Below are 20,785 nucleotides of genomic sequence, written 5' to 3' on the forward strand. Positions count from 1 at the left end.
CCATGCCAGATATCATAACTCATCTTCATATTCATGCTGCAGGCTCACAACGAATATCATTTCCATCAGACTCTTTTTTATTGTTAATATATCACATATGGACATGAACAAAATCTACTTATGCCCAAAGACATTCAGAACTCCTTTTCACTGACTGGATATTGCATGTTTAATAATAATTTCCAATACCAATCGATACTATTTGGTTCAGTTCTCTGATTTCTTACGGTTCTTTTTAGTTGAGATTTGTATCGCAAATTATTTTCTCCCGACGAAATCTCATTTCTTGTGACGCATCAAGAGAAGTAACATTCATTTGGTGTCTACTTTCCCTATGGTTTCCATAGAACTAGAATTCGTCTTAGGATGTGCTCAACATTTCAGTCCTAAGTCCAAAACAATCAAGGATGCAGATGGCAATGCCATCATCAGTTTGGATCCAAAAGTTATTGAATAGATCTTCTGACTTCCTCAATGTTTAGAATTCGTAGATTTGTCAAAAGAGACATCTTTGGAGCTATGAGACGAGAAGGTGACAGATTATTAGAGGTATGTAAATGCATATTGGTTGTAAGTCAAGAAATAATTTTTCGAGATGACCCAAGACCATTCACAGATCTAACTTCAAGCTGGAGTGCAAAGATTTGATAACTCTCCTTAGTAGGATATGTGGTCTCAAAGAATCTAGTGACTTTGAACCATGGATGTGCAAGTTCATGTTTCAAATCTTTGACAATGACGAACCCATCTTTTGGGGAGAGCTTCTCAATACAACACTATGTGAGCAGTTGCTCAATGTGGGAACATTAAGACCATTTTACATGAACTCTTACCTAGTTTACATTGCTGCATCTATGAGATCCTTCTCACAACTTTCAACTAAAGGAGATCAGCTTCAAGTTCCAATTTGGAGCTATAACAATCAAATCAGATTAGCACAAAGCATCACTATAGGAGATTCCAAGATGCATTTTTTGGACATTTTAGGTGTAAGTTTGATAAAGAGTTGGTATTCAAGAGACTATCAGATGAAGCTTGGAATAGGGTAAATCAACTTGGTGCTATCTTTTTGTTGTTTCTAACTTTAACTTATTTGAGAGTTGGCTATTTCAAGGGAGAATCATATACTCTGCCCAGATATGCTACTGATAAAATCATTGTAATGGAGTTAGTCCGATACTTGATGTAGGTGCAGATGTAACAGAATACTGAACACAGGCTAGGATTTGGTATGACTATAACCAAGCCCTTGGTGATTGGTCAGTATATGATCAATTTAGTCTACAAGGCAAAAAATATGGAGGCAGAACTTCAGCTAATCACATTGAAGAAGTTTAAAGCTAGGTTTGTTTTTTATTATCAAGGAATGCACTCAAAGATCAAAAGAAAAATTCACCCATGTTCATTGCATAGAGGACATATGGATCGATTTGCGCATAAAGATGGATATCATGAAGATGGATTATTGCTGGCCCGCATTGCAACAAATGATTGATCTTAATACAATTGAAATCCCACCCAATTTTCATGTTAAAAATGATTGCAACATTCTTGATCCAGAATATCATTGAGTTGGTTTTGACAAGTAGTGTCCTTTTCCCATATAGTGGAAACAGAAAGAAAGTACTTCTATCTTTGATAGATTTCAATCCATCTTGGAAAACACTAACGAATGGCTGAAAATCAATTGCCTCAAGAGAGTACATTGTAAGCTTGGGGTAGATTGTGATAGTTTTGGACCAATTGGAAAGACAACTCGAGTAGAGATTTCAAGCAAAGATGGTGTATCTTCCTTAGTTCCATCTAAGTCTCTCAAGTTCAAGCTTAAAGGCAAAAAGGGATCTAAATCCGTTCAAGTATCTTCTCAAGCACCTATACAGACTCAAGAATTTGAGCAAGAATCCAAGGAGGAATTTGAAGAAGATTCTGATGAGGAAGATGAAGAGGAAGAAGTAGAGATTATGATCATTTATCCTCCACGACCGACAAATACTCAAGGTTCATGCATTCAAGAAGCACCCTTTTTGGATGATATGATAATGACGTGGATTCATTCTCCACAGTTCTTTCATCTACCATCTCTGCTTCAGAGGTGAACATGTTGCCATTCCCTATCTCTTTGGCGGCCCCTGCTATTTTCACAGCTAAGCATTATGAAAATCTGGGAAATATGTTTAAAGATTTCCCAACTCTCATAGAAGGCCAAGCTTCTTCACTTGATACGTCGATGGTTGGTTTTGATTTTTTCATGACAAAATCTTCTCATTGGGCATCTATGAATTCAGCCGTGTAGACTAAAGCATGTGCTGTCACAACAAAAATACAATCAGGATCAATGTTTGTAGTGGCTACTATCCATGTTTCTACAAATGAGGGTTTTAGTTTTCCCATATGGTTAGGTAAGATCATTATGAAAAGAAGAAAGGTTGTTGTACCTCCAGACAATCTTCCTATCAAGAAAAATAAGTCTAAATCTTTGAAGGACAAGATTTTTTTAAGGATTATGGTAGATTCTGAAAATATGAAGTATACAAAGATTGCTGAACCTTTGGTTGGTAAACCAATTGAAGAACTTAACCGTTTAGATTACAAGTTCACTAAAATCGAACTTAGTAAACAATCATAGCTGAGTTGTCTACAGGATGCTCAAGATGTACTTGCCAATGTGTCAAAAAGAAACCATGAGCTGTGGGAGAAGAAGAATCAACTTAAGCAAGAAGTCGCTCATCTCGACGAGGTCATTCGCTAATTCTCAGACACCTCGAGAAAAACAGATAATTGAAGCAGCAAAGACTTGGTTTGGAGAGGTTGTCCCTCAAGGAGTTTAGGCCATCAAAGATGTGGTCAAAGTTCTTGAACTTATCTGAGGTGTTGAAGAAATGTTATATGACCTGATTGCTTCTTTGAATCAAGAAGATAATACCTTGAAAGAAATCCTTGGTGGTTGGAATCAAATAGCTAATGCTAATTTGGATGACATGGTTGCATGCGAAGTCATTCCATCTTTAGAAACGTTTTATAGATGTCAAGGGCTTGTGGGTCACAAAGAAGAGATGCTAAGAAAACTTCTGATAAAGTTGCAAGCAACCTTAGATGACTGCCAATCAATTGAAATAGAGATCATGTGTAATTTAGAGAAAATGGGATGTAATGTCCTTACAAAACATGACAACTTGGTCACAGAGGAGGAGATGAGCTCAGGGTGAAGTGTCAGAGTAAATACTGATCTTGATTCTGAAGAATTTGGATCATGCATGATGAACAAGTTTGCTACATACAAATTAGTAGCAAAATTCCCATGGGATTTTCTTTCACCAAATTACAAGGTTGTGAAATTAGCCTATGTCGATATAGTTAGAATTGAAGCCATATCAAAGACAATGGAAACCTTAGATCTTCCTACAGTACGTGATTGCATCGTGTTGTCCTCAATTTTGACATCACAAAATTGAGGCAACCTATTCATAGGCGCATCCTCTTTGTTTTAACGCATTGATGAGGCATCATTAAAAAATTCTTTATATCCAAATTGTTCTCTGTATAGGCTTGTCTATGTGTTCTTTTGAAGGTTTTCCATTGAGATTATCCCCAATTGTTTGTAGGGAAGAGTTTTCCTTCTCCCATTGCAAACACTCAAATTTTGGTTAACTTTCTCGTCTTTTCTTTGTTTTTCTTTGTGTTGTGAATAGTTTTTCCTTTTGTTTTATCCTTAGGAGAATAGCCCTTGGAATTTCGCTCGATTCAAGTTAACTTAGGTCCAAAACAAAGTTGTCTAGCTCAAGTTATAAGGGTAAAAGTGGGTTTTTCAGGTCAATTGCATATTTTTATAAAAAGTCTCATAAAAATGGGCTTTTTATTGACAATTGCATGATATAAAGTTACATTTGATATTTAAAGTGGATTTTGTGGTCCATTTTAAAATTTCAACTCATTCTGAGTTTATTTGACCATAGTTTTTTATGTTTTATGAAAATAGCTTATTTTAAGGTTATTTTTCATGTTACTTTATTAAAACTACAGTTAAATATTAAATATAATTACATGAGACAACTTAAGTGTATAAGTGGGATTTTTATTTCATATTGCATATATTCATATGCAAAATACTCCATGAAAATCTACTTTCAATAAATTCTAAGTCCCAACATCATTAAAAATGTGCTTTTTAAATGCGATTGCTTATGTAGTTGTGCTTAAAGTTCATTTTAATAATTAAATACATGTGTTTTTAAATCACCATTTAAAGTGGGTTTTCGAAACTCATTTACATGTATGTAAAATCAAGATGAGTTTTTAACTCATTTTAAGCCAAAGTGGTGATTTTGGACCCAAATACATATGTTTTTAATTTAAAAAATCTGATTTCCTTTAATTTTAAGTGATAAGTGGTGATTTTTGAGCCAACTGCATATGTTTTATAAAACAAATAAATGCTATTGAAACGTGCGTTTGGACTTGTAAATTTCACTTGGAGCAAAAGTGGAGATTTTATATCATGTTGCATATATTTCCCAATATGCATATGCTTCCTAAAAACACGTTTTCATTAGCAATTGAAACGGTCAACTTAGAGTAGCGATTTTTGGTGGCTATGCATGTATTTTATAACATGTGTTTGCTCCCAAAAGTTGATTTTTCCTCTAACTAGGGTAAAGTGGCAATTTTTTGAGGAAAAACACAATATTTTTTTATGTGTGTTTAATGCAGAAAATCCCATTTTCACTTTCAGCGTGGATTTGGAGGGTCATTGTGCATCATTTTCATATGCAAACACTATCTAAATGTGCATCCAAGTATCGACAAGTGTTGGGCACATGTTTTCACTCAAAAAAGTCATGTTTTGAACTCAAATATAAGGTATTTTTGGGCATTTCCCAGAAGCGGCAATTTTTGGAGTGATTGCATGTTATATGTTACATGCTTTTGGTAAAAAACAACCCATCTAGGTCATGTTTTCTACCAAAAATGTTGCATTTCTTGGTGGATTTTGGTTTCCAATCATTCTAAAGAGCTTTCTAGGTTATATATTTTATTTCCAGCTTTGTTGTTCATCATTTCCAAGCTCAAAATGATGCCCTAGATGTCGTTTTCGAATGCATTTGCACATGGCTTTGATTTGGTCAAAGTTTGTTCTGCTTTTTTGGGCATTGTATCTCTCCAACTATCTCCACATGTCCACATTTGAATCTTTACTATCCTCAATGTTTGAAATTTGAAATCTATATAAGTCTTGTGATACTGGACAAATCTAAAATCCTAAATCTCTTGGTTTTATTTTAGATTTGGTTAAAATTTTGATAAAGACTTGTTTTCTCATTTTTGGTGTAGTTGAGGTAAAATTCCTTTATTATTTTCCTTAAGGCATTGATGTATATATTTGTTTTCTTGTGAATGCAAATCTTTTTCATTTCCATTTTCAAATTTGCATGTTTTTGTGCATATGAAGTTGTTCTTTTTATCTTCCATTCTTCTTGTCCAAAGTTGTATATACTTGCATAAGCAGTCGGGTGTAAAATCACATTTTTAAAAGAAAGCTAAGTTTATTTTTCCCTCACATGCGAATGCAAGTTAAAACCCCACCATTACGCATTTCGTGTATCTCCATATGGTTCCCTATGGTTAAAGTCTTTCCCACAAGCTTACCAGATAGAGTTTCACATTTTGCACTTGTTCAAACATGAGATGCTCAATGTGTTACTTAGTTTTCCCCTTTCTCACTTAATTCCAAGCTTGCTGTTCGCATATGCAATCCACTCCAAAAAATCTGTTTTTGGTTATTTTAGCCATTTTTGAGCCATTTTGAGCTTGACCCATTTGTTCATTTGCTGCCCACAATCATTTCATCCATTCTCCCTATCCATACCTTGCCTAAAATCCGTGTTTTCACAGAAACGACTTGCTATGGACTCCTCATATGATTATGTTCTTACACAATGAAACCTTCATAAGGCACACCATTCGGAAATGTTGAGAGAAGTTACACCAGGAAAAGGGAAAGGGACTACTGTTGGACTGAATGACATTCTCAAGTCACAATCATCAACTCAAGTTGCTAGATGGAATCTTGGTGCCTAGAACAACATGATGGAGATTGATTTGGAGGTCTTGTGTAAGTACGAAGTCATCATGTCTGTTGAGATGTAACATGATTATGCACATGTGATGACCAACAAAGAGAAATTTCTACAAGGACTTGTAAAAGATGCAAAGGTAGCAATAGCCAGGATAACTAACCAAGAAAGCATGATCAAAGAGGCATTTAGAGTGCTATCATGCAAAATCATCGCTGAAGATAGTGAACTCAAGAATCAAGATGTTCTTATAGAGTTCACAGAGGCCATCGACTTACAACGTGAAGTGGATGACTTTAACATTAGTGTGCTAGATACATATGCAAGATGGAAGTATTTATTGAAGAATCTGCAGAATCAAATGGAGGTTTGTAGCAAATAGATATTTGGAGCAGAAAGCACACTTAGGAAGGTTACAATGATCTCGTAACACAGCAGTGAACCAGATGCTACAGTTGTACGCGAGTCCCCACGGAAGTTGGGAGAGCTAGTTGATACCATGTGAATGTTTCAAATCAGATTTTGATATGCTTTAAGTAGAATAATAGTAAGAAAGCTATATGTAAAGAGTATCTTTGTTGTAAGTACATGATAACATGCCCTTGTACAACTAGCTCATGTAGTTAAGTTTCAATCACATTAGGCATGCAACTTTGAATAAAGTCAAAGAAGTTAGAGATAAGTCAAGGTGGTTGAGGTTGTTCCACTTTTTCCTCCACTTTTCTCTGTCGTATTTTTTTATATAAAGGAGGTAGATCATTGTAAATAATCCTCTTTTGGCTAGGTAAGAAAATTGTGCCAATTTGTATTGTGCACTCTAAGACATCGTGCTTGGGGATGTAAACCAGATCGCTTTCAGTAAAAAGAGGCAACTTGCTTTCAAACTTTGTGTTGATTCAAGGTGTCATGTGATGACGTTTTCTGGATATTGATTGTCAATTTTGGAGCTTTGATCAAGAGCGATTTGAATTTAATTTTGCAAACTTTGAGCTGCCTATTACATTTAGAGCTAGTTTGCACTTTTGAAGACTTTGTGTTGTAGGAGGACAAATTGTAATAGATAGCAGTGTTTGTAATAAGTTAGACTTAAAGACTTTGGGCTTTTATTGTATGTGTTCTTATTGAAATTGAGAGTATCCAGTAAGAGACTTTCTGCCTTATTGGTTATTTTGCTTGAGTCTTTATTCGAAACGAATGCAGGAGACTTTAGGTTCCTATTTTTTGTTTCACAAAATATAAAAAGTAAACTGCTGCCCCAAGTGTTGTTCTTACGTCAATTCTAGGGTCACCGGTGTTATCATAGCAATAAGGCACTTTTTTTTAAGTTGGAAAGTTAGAGTTGTATGCAAATTATTTCATAAAAAAGAGGAATTGATCAAGAGAACCATCCTTCCCTGCACGATGGAAGTGAGAGCTTGATTAGGTGACCATGCAGTTGGGAGGTAGTGGCTTCTTACCATTTGGGCCTCCCTCAAATTGATAGATGTTGGATGCCCGTTGATGTAGTCATACCATTATCATTCTTATTCTTATCTTTGAGATTTCTATTGAGTTTATATATATATAATCTATATTCCCCTGAGTTTCTGAGACGATCGGGGACAGCGGGAAGGGTTTTCGGGACAGAACAATGTTTTGCCAATTTTGGGGATGGGGGGAGGGGGTGTGGCAAACAGGGACAACAAAATTGACATTTTTGTTTATTTTATAATTTTGTGTGTTAAAGAATTGGGGACAAATGCAAGTCTCCAATGAAGTCCCCGGGACTCGAAACAATGACTTTTGAGGGGGGGGGACGCGTCCTCAAGGAACATAGATATTATATATATATTATCATGTATCTTGTATTTTGATGTACATGTATCTATTCTCGCATAGATATGTGCAGTGGATGTTATTCATTAGATGTATTTCATTGTATTAGTCGTATTTATGCATTTGCTTATGAGATGATGTATCTGTTATTTCCCTATGATCATGAACATTATTCTTAATATTTAAACCAATAAAGATAACTTCTAAAACATGACTTGATGTTAAGGAACTCTTGAGGAATGGAACATGTATTGTATTTGCATATGTGTGATTTATGTGTATGTGTATATTACTTCGGCATTGTTACTTTGATATTGTTTAAACATTAAAAATATAGTTCAGTAAATGTTGTGATATGTTAGGTTTATTTCTCTTTGGTTCTTGAGTGGGGCATTACATGTCGTTAGTAGATATGGAGTACACAGTCACCAAGAAAAGATCTAGGCTATTCTTGATTGGTTGCTGACAAAAAACTCAGAGTTGCGAGGATTCTTCAGACTGTGCTGTTACTACAGGAGGTTTGTAAAAGACTTCTCTCATCACAGTGCACCATTGAGAGTTTTGATGAAGAAAGGTTCTTTTCAATGGAGTGAATGGGTACAACACATCTTCAACAAATCTGAGGAGGCAATGACTATTGTCTAGTCCGTGCATTACCATATTTTATTCAACCCTTCATCTTAGAGTGTGACACTTTCGGGGTGGGCATTGATGTCGTATTGACACCAATACCTTTGGAAAGTTGGAAGCTCACCCAGGGCAAACGGTTATTATCCATCTATGATAAAGAAATGTTGGCCATTATGCATCCCTTGACCAAGTTTCCACAATATCAGGTGAGGGCAAGTTTGTTTTTTGTACCTATTACAACAGTCTGAGTTAATTTTTGGAATAGAGGGATCTGAATGAGAGACAACAAAAATGGTTAAGATACAGGCCTGCGACTTTGATATTAAATATTCATAAGAAAAGAATGATGTCGTGGTAGATACTTTGTCAAGAAAACCATCCATTTGTTGATTATCCCAAATTTTAGTCAATTGGAAGGCGTGCTTGTTAGTTAAATACCCCAAAAACACCTTTGTTTGTAAGCTAATGGATGGTGACATTCGGGATGATCAAAACAGGGTAGTTGATGACATCATCTACTAAAAGGATGGGATATTCTTGGTACCTAAATCCATAGTGAATCAGAAAATCTTGAACAAAATGCATGCTTCACCGTTAGTTCGACACATGTGATTCCTCAAAACTTATAGGCAGATTAGGGAGAGGTTCTTGTGGAAAGGAGTTAAGAATGATGTCTTGAAGTATATGCCTGAGTACATGATGTGTCAACAAAACAAATCCAAACACACATTACCGACAAGCTTGTTAAAACCATAGCCAATATCTAAAGAAAAGTGGCATAGTATTTCAATAGATTTCATCACCGAACTTCCAAAGGTAAATGAAAAAGATTGCATATTTGTGGTAGTTGATAGGATGATGAAGTATGCACACTTCTTCAGCATTCCCATCAAGTTCTAGGCTACACAAGTGCCAGACTTATTTTTTAGGGAGGTTTTTCACTTGTGTGGGTGTCCTTAGAACATAGCGAGCCACAGGGACAGTCATTTTCTTAGCACCTTTTGGACCACAACTATTTTGACTGGCACGGACCGAGTTTTTGCCAAGTACCAGCTGTCGCCCCTAGATCAATGGGAAAACAAAAAATCTTGAACAAGTTGTTGGTGGGGTACCCCCAGAACTATGTTTCAGCACAACTTGTGCGTGGGTCAAATGGTTACATCTATGAGAATACTTCTACAACACAACTTATCACATGTCGATTGGGATGACTCCTTTCAAAGCACTTTACAGGCATGGACCCCTCTCATTTGTAGACATGGTTTTGGGCAATTGTTGCGCGACAAATGCAAAGGACTAGCTACAAGAAGGAAAAATTTTTTTAAGCTTCCTAACGGAAAATATCTAGAACAATATATGGTTACAAACATTGAATTGCAAGAAGTGTTGATACACGTGATCTGGTATATCTCTGACTCTAGCCGCACATGTTAATTTTCATGGATTGTTGCATATGTACTAAGCATTGCCTCTTTGGTATATGTTTTCCCAGAGCAACGATATTTCTCTTATTTTGTCGAAAACACATGGAGAGACATGTCCTATCCAAAGACATGTCTATTCATTATTATTTAACTAATATTACAATTAATTGATTATTTGAACTAGACACACACATGCACACACATATATCTTCAATTTTGCCTCATGGGTTTATCCAAGTAAAGCTACCAAACATTAACACTCCCTCTTAGATAGGTAGGATAAACACATTGATGTTATGCCATTGGTAATATTAAGAATGACACAATTTTAAGGAAATCTTTGATCAAAAGATCTCCACCATTTGATATCACATTTGATAACATGAATATTGGCCTCCAGAATATCAATGTATGATATTCACCAATTACTCTCAGTAATGGCCTGCAAAATATCAACACATGATATTCAACAAGTACTCAATAAGGTAATAGCCTGCAGAATATCAACACATGATATTCACCAAATACCTACCATATATCTATACAAACAACTCATAGACCATCAAGTGAATGACATCTAATACGTAGTTGTTGATTTGCAAGATATAATTGATCATGATCTCTTTCAACATTTACACAAAATGTATATCATGATTTAAGTTATTGTAAGATCATCACCTTCCAATAACTTCGACAAATACAAGTGATAATCATTTGGAAGTTGTCACTTCCTCATGATGTACACAAGGGGCAGACCCATATAATTATAAAATAACACTCATGAGTCATAGTCCTTTGATTGCTACAATTTCTGGAAAATCCATCTCTACATGGTCTACTCCCTCTAAATCAATACAATGGAGATCATCAAAAGTTGACTTTACCATATCCACTGCTTGTTTCCTCTCTTTCAAGGTTGCCTTTGATGAAGTGTCAAGTGTCCCTCTTAATATCAATCTCCCTCTTCTTGCAAGAACATCCTCGGAGAGAAAGATCAAGGCAAATAACTCTTATAGTACGTATAGAATTCCAAATAAGAGGTTGACCACAAAAAGTAATAAGAATAATATTGAAGATATAATAAAAATACTCATCTCATTATTTTTGTTACTTTCCATATAGCTTGTCATTATCTCGTTGTACTAATATATATGTTTCCATGTTCTAATTATATACCTTACATATATCTATTCATATATTAGTAATTTAAGGAAGTTAAACCATATATTTTTTATGATAGAAAAGAAAATTTAAAGAAGGCCTTACCTATAGTTTACCTTGGTTATGTGTATGTGTTTACACTTTATAAATGGCTATGTAATAAATAATAATGTTATGTAGTTATCTGTGTTAGTACCTGACCTATTGTTAGTTATCAGGTAATAGCTATCAATGGTTGTTAGCTTTAACCAACATTTGTGTCGTATATATGTGTACTTGTGCTCACTACATATCTACAATTGATAATAAAGCTATATCATTTTGGATATGTTGAGCAAAGATAGATCTTTCCTTGTTAGAGGTGATCTACCTCATTGTACCATATTTATGACTGAATGCAAGAGGTGGAGGTGCATAAGAGGCCCCTTGCATCGTTACTATCCTGCAGGAGAAGCAAGATCTTACGAGTTATTTATTTTACTATGCTTTGTAACTTTGCGATTTTATTTACTCTGTCAAAGTACAGTAGGAGAGTAAACAATGAAATTCCCCCATTTTTAACTTAATTTTTGTCATCTGCAAATGCATAATGCTTTTAGCTTCATGTTTGTAGTTTTTTAGGAAGCCCATAATTTTTACATAAATTTTTTAAGGAATTGTCAAACAGCTAGAATGACTACAATTAGATGAATTGTTATATGGGTTGCCTCAAGTTATAAGATCAATGCTACCATCTGCAATATTTGAATTTTAACAATTTTCTTTTCAATCTTTGGTCCCTTTTCTCTCTAAGATTGCATCTTTAGTTTCTGTAAATGAATGGGTTGGTGAGTTATACGGGTCCACAATGGTGGTTTAGAATCTATTGTGGCAGTATAAATTAAAACAGATAACTGTTATTACAGCTTTGGCAAGATATTGGAGAAAATGTTTATGATCTACTTTTATTCAATGTGATTAAAAAAATCTGGAAAACCAGGAATGGCATAATTTGAAACATCTATGAATCCCTCAATGGACTGCATTGTTTTTATTTGGTTTTTCATTAATTAAGAATGATATTTTAAGGTTTGGAAAAGTTTGTGAGGTGGCATATACATTCCTGTCCTTGGCATTTCTGTTATTAATTATCATCCCTAACTTATTAGAGATCAAATAATTGTGTAGTGTACATGATATTTTCACATGTAATAGTTTTGGAAGTAAAAGATTCTGTAGAAGATGTATATAAATAGTTTAAAATTAAAGTGAGAGCCAAAGATAACCAAACATGCAGAAATAGGACAATGTGATGTGCCAAATGACCAACCCAACACATTGATGTTAACAAATTAAACAATTTTTTCTAGAAGCTCTTAAAATTATTCTATTTCAACACTTTGCAGTGTATGTGAGTGTGGTTTTTGTTGCTGGCCAAACACTAATGCTTAAATGTCTATAAGAGGATTCGTGAATGTGTATCTATTTGTACTATTCGGCCAGTGCTTGACATAATTCTGAAGTTTATCTATTTTGTTTGCAGTACTTTGATGGATCTTGAAAGGATATGTCCCTCACTACTTTATTTGATTTTAATGCCTCTTTTAGCACCTTGAGAGAACTATATAATCATATATGGGACTGAAGGCAATTTGTTTGGAATTGCCTATTGAGGTTTATGACTTGATGAGTTTAATGTAAATGAATAAATTAAGATGAGTGAAATGCCTTGGTGTTTTTTTCTTTTACTGACATTATATACTATGGTTTTTTCATGCAGTCAATGCAACGGGGAGATCCTGCATGGATTGGCTATTTATATGCAGCAGCGATCTTTTTAGGAGTGGTATTGAAATTGTCTTAGATAGATTTGTAAGATAAAAATAGCAAGTGCAGATGCATATTTCTCTAATAATTTAGATAATATTTCATAGTAGAAAATCTTTGTATGCAGCAGCAATCTTTTTAGTAGTAGTGGCATTAACTCATATAACTCGAGTAGTAAACATCTATGAGCAAAATTACTTGTGGAATTCACAAATAGTTCATCGAATATTTCATGGTAGCAGAATCTCTCTTGGCAATAGATCAACAGCTGAAAAAATATATTAGCCTTTTCAAACCATCAGTATTTAATGAACCCAAAACCTTAGGTAAAAAATGCCTAGTGTTTTTAATATTTAAGATGATTTAATTGTTCACAGGCATGGACACACAGAGATACACACAAAGACTGAGAGTTTAGATCATGAATATTGAATATTATTATTTCCATCAATATTCAGATTGCTGTTTACATTACGCAATGCATAGTACGTTATTAGATAGTAATATACTATGAGTACACAGTTTTATTTTAGAATTTGAACTTGATAATGAACTACAGTGTAATCTACAAAGTAGATCATAATAAAAAGTGGAGCAAGTCAATGAGTTGTTTGTAATGCTCCCTTATGTAAATTCTTAAGCTTATGGGACTGTTAAAATAAAAGTCAATTGCAGGAGTCTCCCATTCAACCAAATAATTTTTTTAAAGTATGAAATGTTTATGGTGCTGTTGTTGATTGCTACCTTTTTGTGCATGCAACCAATTGGCCTTGAGAACGCTACCGCTCAAGTGATCCAAATATGGATTAGCATAAGACAAGAAGTAATCTGACAATAATGATTGGAAGGTATTGATCTCTATAAATATCTTATGATATCAAATGGTTGCCTCTCTTATTTGGGAATAGACACACCCTTTCCTTAATCACATCTTTCCAATACTTATAGAAAATGTGCTATCATTTTTAACCGCAGTGCTTGCATTACTAATTATAATGGCTGTTCTAATCATCAACCATTCATTGAATAAGTAATCAATAGATTAGTAAATTTCTGTTTGTTACTTCTGTTATCACTTGAAATTACACCCTCATCAAATTCAACAATAATTTAACATTTCAAGATAACAATGCAAACACTCCTAAGTTGTGGGTGAACTATAAAAGGAGTGAATCTCTAGATAAGGGTGGCTCTTAGCTTACTCTCATTGTAAAAAACTACTTGACTTTCCAGGAAAAGGGGAGAGAGAAGAAAACTTAACTAGAAAGCTAAAACTTAAAACCTTAGCTTAAAGAAAACTATTAAACATTTTAATAGTGGAACAAGAAGTCCAGACCTCTAAAAACAAAAAAACAATCAGAAAATCCAGAAAGTCGCATGAGAATTAATAAAGCAGCTGTAACCTTACTTGTCTACATTTCATGGAATCGAGCTGCATATGTTTTCTTCAAACCCTAGCAAAAGAGTTCTTCTTGCTCCCGAGCTCTCCAAGTTTCGTGAAAGCCAAAAGTGAAATAAGGTTTGGAATCCAATTTGATAAAGTATACCCCAAATCGAATTTCATGATTTTTGAAATCCGAAGATCTGAGATGGGATTTATATTTTGCCAAAGTCCATATTTAAAATATGCCATGGGGGGGTGTTTTAAATCTCTAGGTATTGTGTTTTCCAAACCATGGGTGTCTCCTCTTAAGACTTCATATTTGTACTCAACTTTGTCAATAATATTGGCTAAAATGTGTTTACTGTACAGGAAAAATAAAGCAACGCACAGACAATGGATATGAATAGCAGAACTTCTTATTATTATTCGCATAGGCCAAACAGTACATTATGCTTGATTGATAAGATCCCTACAAAGCTTCCCGAAGGGGTTATAAATACTTTCCGAAGAACTTTCCCGAAGGAGTCTGTCGGCTACATACAACATGTCGCTACATAACAAAAACCTTTTCGAAGGGACCCGTCGGCTGATACACAATTTCTATCGACGACATCATCCCCCTCAAAAAGAAAAGTCATCTCCTGACGACTAACAAAATTAGGAGACAACCCACAAAGAATAAAAGAAATACTAGAGAGAAGAAAGAGGTGTCCCAAAAGAGTGTTGCTGGCGACGTAACTCATACACCTGGTCTGTCCGGATGCGCAGATCTGTCTAAATCTGTGAATTAACCTCTACGGCCTCCTTCAGTAGAAGCGCGGCATCCATAGCCTGTTTCCTGGCCAACTGCAACTCCTGCTCTGCTGCATCTTTATCCTAGATAGCCGCATCCTTATCTTGTACAATTGCTGCCATATCCTTCAATAGTGCTGCCCGCTCTGCTGCCCAGGCTGCCTGTTGGTCGGCCAAGTCGACGGCTAACTTTTCTCTTGCTTCCTGCTCAACCGCTAGGGATCTCTGAGCTGCAACACTGTCTGCTGCCCTATCCGCCTCTGCGCGCTGCCGAGCATAGTAAACCTCTTTGTACAATCCCATGATCTCATGTGCCAGCTTCATCATCGGAGTGTCACTTGGTCCCAACTTTGGCTTAGTGGCCCAATCTGCCAACATCTCTGGTGTCTCCACTGCCAGCCAACCTCTATTCACAAAACAAGTCTGAAATCGCTTAGGACAAATCCCACGAATATACGCTCGGATCAAATGCCACTCCTTTCGTCGAGTCAGAGCCTACATCACCACATCATGCCCCTTCTTCAATGCAGACTTCATAGTCCTGAGGTAGTCCCTGCACCTGTCCTCATCCGACTCGTAATCCTCCTTGGCGAAGTCCTCCAATGACCATTGCACATCACTATTCTCCTCCTCATCAGCGGGAGCCATGCCCACATCCAGTGCCGCTTCCTCTGCTGTGGGCGCAACCACGGCATGTGGCATTCCCTCCTCTTGAGATAGAGGCTCTGGTATAGGTGCTACTCCGGAATAGCTGGGAGACTGAATGGACGGGCCATGCCTGTCAGGAACGAGTCGAAACTGTTGCCTTAGAAAAACACTAGCTCTATCCATCACCTCTGGTTGTTCGGACTGCGCTGGGTCCGTACACTCTTGCATTCCTCCGTTTGGTGCGTTCTCTATTGGAAGTTCCTGAACTTCTGCTGACTGTGCCACGGTAACAACTGCTGTTGGCTGAACTATAGCAGGTGCCACGGGTGTTGCTACCGGAAGTGCTTCAGCAGGGGTTGAAGAAGTCTCTCGGGTGACGGGTGTTGTCAGGTGGGCAAAGCCTACAGCAAATCCAACTCCCGGTCGGACAGGAGGAGGCCGTACCCCGTGTTGCCACGGTGCAGCTAGTGTGATTGTTTGGTGGGATCCACTAGTCATCAATATCGGTCGTCGTGTCTGTCCAAACCCAGGAATGTGAGCCATGTGTAGACCTCCTGGCACCAACTCGGAAGTCACCGGAACTGTAGCATGCGGAAATAGCAAGGGGGTAGCCGTGACAATCTGAACCTCCTCATCATCCTCGCCTTCCCCTTCTTCTTCCTCCACGCTGTCTTGCTCAGAAGATGTCTCCTGTCAGTCGTTGTCCGTATCACCTGCCATGTCCATCCGAAGCCTCTTTTGGCCTGCAAAACATTTTTGCCCAGTGGTTGTGTCCAAGTGCTTCCAGCGCATGATAGGAGGTTCTCCCGGAGCAAGTGGTTCAGGCTTTGCCTCAAACTCATCCGTTGGAATCATCCGTGCTGCTGCATCAAGGAAGAGACCAATCGCGTAATGGGGCATATAGAAGGTCTTGTGCTGGAGAGTCATAAACTCATGCATCTGTTCAGCCAGCACATACGCCCAATCGTACACTTTTCCAGTCATTATTCCATTCATCATGGACACCTGCGGTAATGAGATATCGGATGCCCCAGAGGATCCCGTGAGCTTGCTCTTGACCAAGTCCATTAGACATCGCCATGGCCCCTCCTGAATGTCGATTTTCTTTAAACCCCTTCCCTTCGATGTCTCAGCTAATGCTGCCTGCTTTGCTTCAGTCAAATCTCCACATACTAATCTGATTAAAAATAGCTTTCCATCCTTAGGAATTTTCTTCGGCTGAACCTTTTTGCCCTGCGGCCCTGGAATGCCAAAGACACGTGTGAAATCGGCTGCCTTGAATGATACCACCAAGTTCTTGCCCAGATACTGAAATGTGCTTTTTCGAGAAGCTCTGCCATATGTCTCAATCATGGCATGTAGATACCCTTCATAATCTCGAATGCAAAAAACAGGCATCTGAATGGCCCATTCAACCTATGCTCTTCTGATGCTTGCTTTTATTGGATGATCATCAGGGGTTTCTTGCCACCATTTGCAACAATCCATTCCACTCAACCCTTCAAATTGTATAGTTTGTGGCGTGACTTCATTCTGGTTACCTGCATGTGCCATGCTTTTGCCCTTTACAACTCCAGACTGTGTTAGTTGTTTTTTCCACTTACGTTTGCCTGCAGACTCCATATTTCAGTTATGTCTTTTGTCTTTTCCTAACGGTCCTTCAAATCCGTACGGTGGAGAATTCTTTCCAAAATGTGTACGACGAATTGCAAATGACAAGTAATTTTTCAAAATTCATGCAGGAGGAATAATCCGTACGCTGAAGAAGGTTGAAAAAAATCAATAACAAACTTGTAGAAGGATCAGAAATGTGGAGTGGCTTCCCAAAAAAAAATTCGTACGGCGAACCTGAGAATCCGTACTATGAGGGGCTCCCTAAATCTTATGGTGTGGGAGCATCCTGACCAAGAAGTTGCTGCAACTCCAGTGCCGAAAATTTTCTAGGACAGAATGGTGCCTCTATAACCCTCTGCCAATCACTGGTTATTGTTTCAAGCCTTGAAAAATACACGTACTTTCAACGCTATAGTTTCTTGGGAACAAAACTTGATCTTCGATTTGAAACACTTGTGCAGGCAAAAACAAGCTCCAAACTATTTGAGATCATCAAAACAGACACCTCAATTGAATTTTTTATACTGAACCCCCAACAGCAAGAGCCCAATATGCCTGAGGTTTATCACAGCCGAAACAGCACCGGATTGCATTCAACAAGGATCCTCAATTGATTCTAAATTTTTAAAGCCTAAGGACACCCACATAAAAAACGTGGGGTTATTGAAGATCTTATTAGGAAAGCCATGACATACACAGAACACCCGTACAGAGACATTCTCATGGTGAAAGACCCTTACCCAGGCGACTTAAAAACCTTATTTTAGCTTATTATAAAACTCGTGCACCATATCCATATGCTGAAAATCCGTATAGGAGAAAGCTGTACATTCTCAAACTTACAATCTACAAAACTGTACTCTTCCTCCAAAACCTGTACTGTTCAAAGCTCAAAAATCCGTACATTGTCTTCACGCCCTTTTCAAAATCCGTACACCGTACGGATGCAAACCACTGAATTTCGTACTGCATAAAAACCGTACATCTTTTGATAAGGCCGTACAATACATATCATCTTTTACTCGTACTTTTTTAAAAAGTCTGTACGGTTATTAAAACCTCAAGAAACTCCCATCTTGAGACTCCAATTTCCGTACGGTGGGGATTGCCAATGAAGGAATCCGTACGGTGTATAATGACCCAAAATCCGTACAGTAACTTGAAGTGGCTCCCAGTTCCCGTATGGCAATCAATGCTTCCAGACTTTATAATATGCAACCTCGGAAAACCGTACAACAGCTCCCAAACTTAAAACCTGCACACAATCTCAAGATCTCAAAAACTGTACAACTCAAAAACCAAGTGAAACTCGTACGGTGAGTAGACTGAAAATCTGTACGATACTTTTTTCCTCTCTTTTAAAATTTTGATTATTTTAAATTTATTTTTATTTTTAAATTTCTTTTTTTTTTTCCTGTCTGTTCTTTTTTTTTTTTTGCACAAATACTATTGCTCGTTCCTAGTTCCGGATGGCAAAGGCTTACCCTGCGTGCGATAAATTTTTAACTTGCATCCGTTGACTGTGTCTGGAACTTCTTGTCCGTCGAGCGTCCACAACTTGATCGCTCCGTTGTCGCCTACCTCTCGGATCTGATACGACTTAGCCACTTAATCTTGAACTTGCTTGGCTTGATCTCATTTCGGCCATCGTATTTCAATACCCATTGTTCGGGTTGAAACCCATTTAATTTCAAGTGCTTATTGTGCCACGCCTTCCGCCTATTCTGTGTTACCTCAGTCGCCCATTGTGCCAGTAATCGCTTCTCTTCCAACCTGTTCATTTTATATAGCCGCTCCCTTAAGCTTTCCATGTCGCCCAACTTGTTTTCTAATGCTATCCGCAGGCTTGGTATCATGAATTCTGTTGGTACTACAACCTCTTGTCCAAACATGAGTTGAAACGGCGTGTGTCCCGTTGTAACTTTATACGCCGTACGGTAAGCCCACAGAGTAGAAGGTAATTTCTCCTCCCAATCCTCCCCTTCGACTACGCAGGATTTGCATATAATTGATACCAGAATTTTGTTGCTAGCTTCGGCTTATCTGTTTGCTCTTGGGTAGTACGGACTTGATAGTGAATGATAAATTTTGAACTCCGTGGTAAGTAGTCGGATCACATGGTTTACAAAATGGCCGCCTCTATCACTTGTTAATTGTAAGGGAATGCCATACCTGGTAATAATTTTCTCATAAATAAATTGTGTTGTACTTACCGCTGAGTTGTTTGGTAGTGCACGCGCCTCCACCCATTTAGTCAAGTACTCCGTCACAACAACAATGTAACGACACCTTCTGGTTCTGCTTGTCTTCAGAGGTCCTATGAAGTCCAAACCCCACCGTTCAAAGAGGTCCTGAGCATGAGAAGGATTCAGAGGCATGAAGTCTCTCTTCAAAGGTTTCCCAGCTTGCTGACATGTATCGCATGCCACAACCCATTCCCTAGCGTCATTGTATATCGTTGGCCACCATAATCTTGCTAGAAGTATCTTTCGTGCAGTTGTGTCCGGCCCCATGTGTCCTCCTGCCGGTCCTTCATGCGCCTCCTTCAGTACCCGTGGAATTTCTTCCTCCAGGACACAATGCCTGAGGATCTGATCGGGTCCCATTTTATACAATAGTCCATTAATCAGCTGAAATGTTCCGCTCCATATCACAAACTTCCGTCTTTCATTCGGTGGCATGGTCTTTGGAAACTGTCCCGTCGACAAGTATTCGCCGATGCTTGTATACCACTCCGGTAGTGCAGCAATCTAAAACAACTGTGCATCAGGGAAGTCATCATTCACATTGTATGCCGGTTCTGATACGTGACAAGTGATCCGTGCTTACATGTTTCTTTCCTGGCCGTACGATGATCTTGAAGGTAAACTCTTGCAACAAGAGTAACCATCGGCTGATACTTCCTTGAATGACTAGTTTGTTGATCATATACAATAGGGCCTGATGATCAACATAGAACACAAACGGAGTAGCCAGTAAGTAATGTCGAAATTTTTGCACAGCATAGACCATACCCAATGCTTCCTGTTCTGTCGTACTATAATTTTCTTTAGCTTTTGATAGTAACTGACTGGCGAAGTAGATCGGGTGATCCAACCCGTGGCTTCCTGTTTGCGCGAGAGTTGCTCCGATCGCATAGTTCGATGCATCAACATGCACATGAAACTCCTTATTCCAATCTGGGTATGCCAAAATAGGTGTTGTAGCCAGTTGTACCTTGAGTCCTTCAAATGCTTCATCTTGTTCCGTCTCCCATTTGAACCATTCTGTCTTGCAAGTTAACCTATCCAACAGATATGCTATCTTGGCAAAATTTTTGATGAAACACCTGTAATAACCTATATGCCCGAGAAAAGATTTTACCTCTGTCACATTGGTGGACGGCTGCATCTCCAATATGACTTGCACTTTTTCTGGATCTGTCTTTAGTCCCTCCTTAC

The 20,785-nt window shown here is 37.7% G+C and overlaps 1 protein-coding gene across 3 annotated transcripts in view; it reads left to right on the forward strand.

Moving 5' to 3' along the window:
* Positions 1 to 20,785, forward strand: part of LOC149529093 (ABC transporter C family member 2-like) — a 327,664-nt gene that overhangs the window by 138,689 nt on the left and 168,190 nt on the right. For 2 of the 3 annotated variants that reach the window (XM_089810974.1, XM_089810975.1), the window contains one exon: positions 12,861 to 12,926. The exons of the other annotated variant lie outside the window; for it this stretch is intronic. In XM_089810974.1, the coding sequence (XP_089667100.1) occupies positions 12,861 to 12,926 (66 nt within the window). The remainder of the gene's footprint in view (positions 1 to 12,860; positions 12,927 to 20,785) is intronic. 3 annotated transcript variants of the gene reach the window in all.

The sequence above is a fragment of the Cupressus sempervirens genome, chromosome 11, assembly GCF_028749045.1.
Source record: "Cupressus sempervirens isolate cs-2001-9-10 chromosome 11, ASM2874904v1, whole genome shotgun sequence".
Lineage (NCBI taxonomy): Eukaryota > Viridiplantae > Streptophyta > Pinopsida > Cupressales > Cupressaceae > Cupressus > Cupressus sempervirens.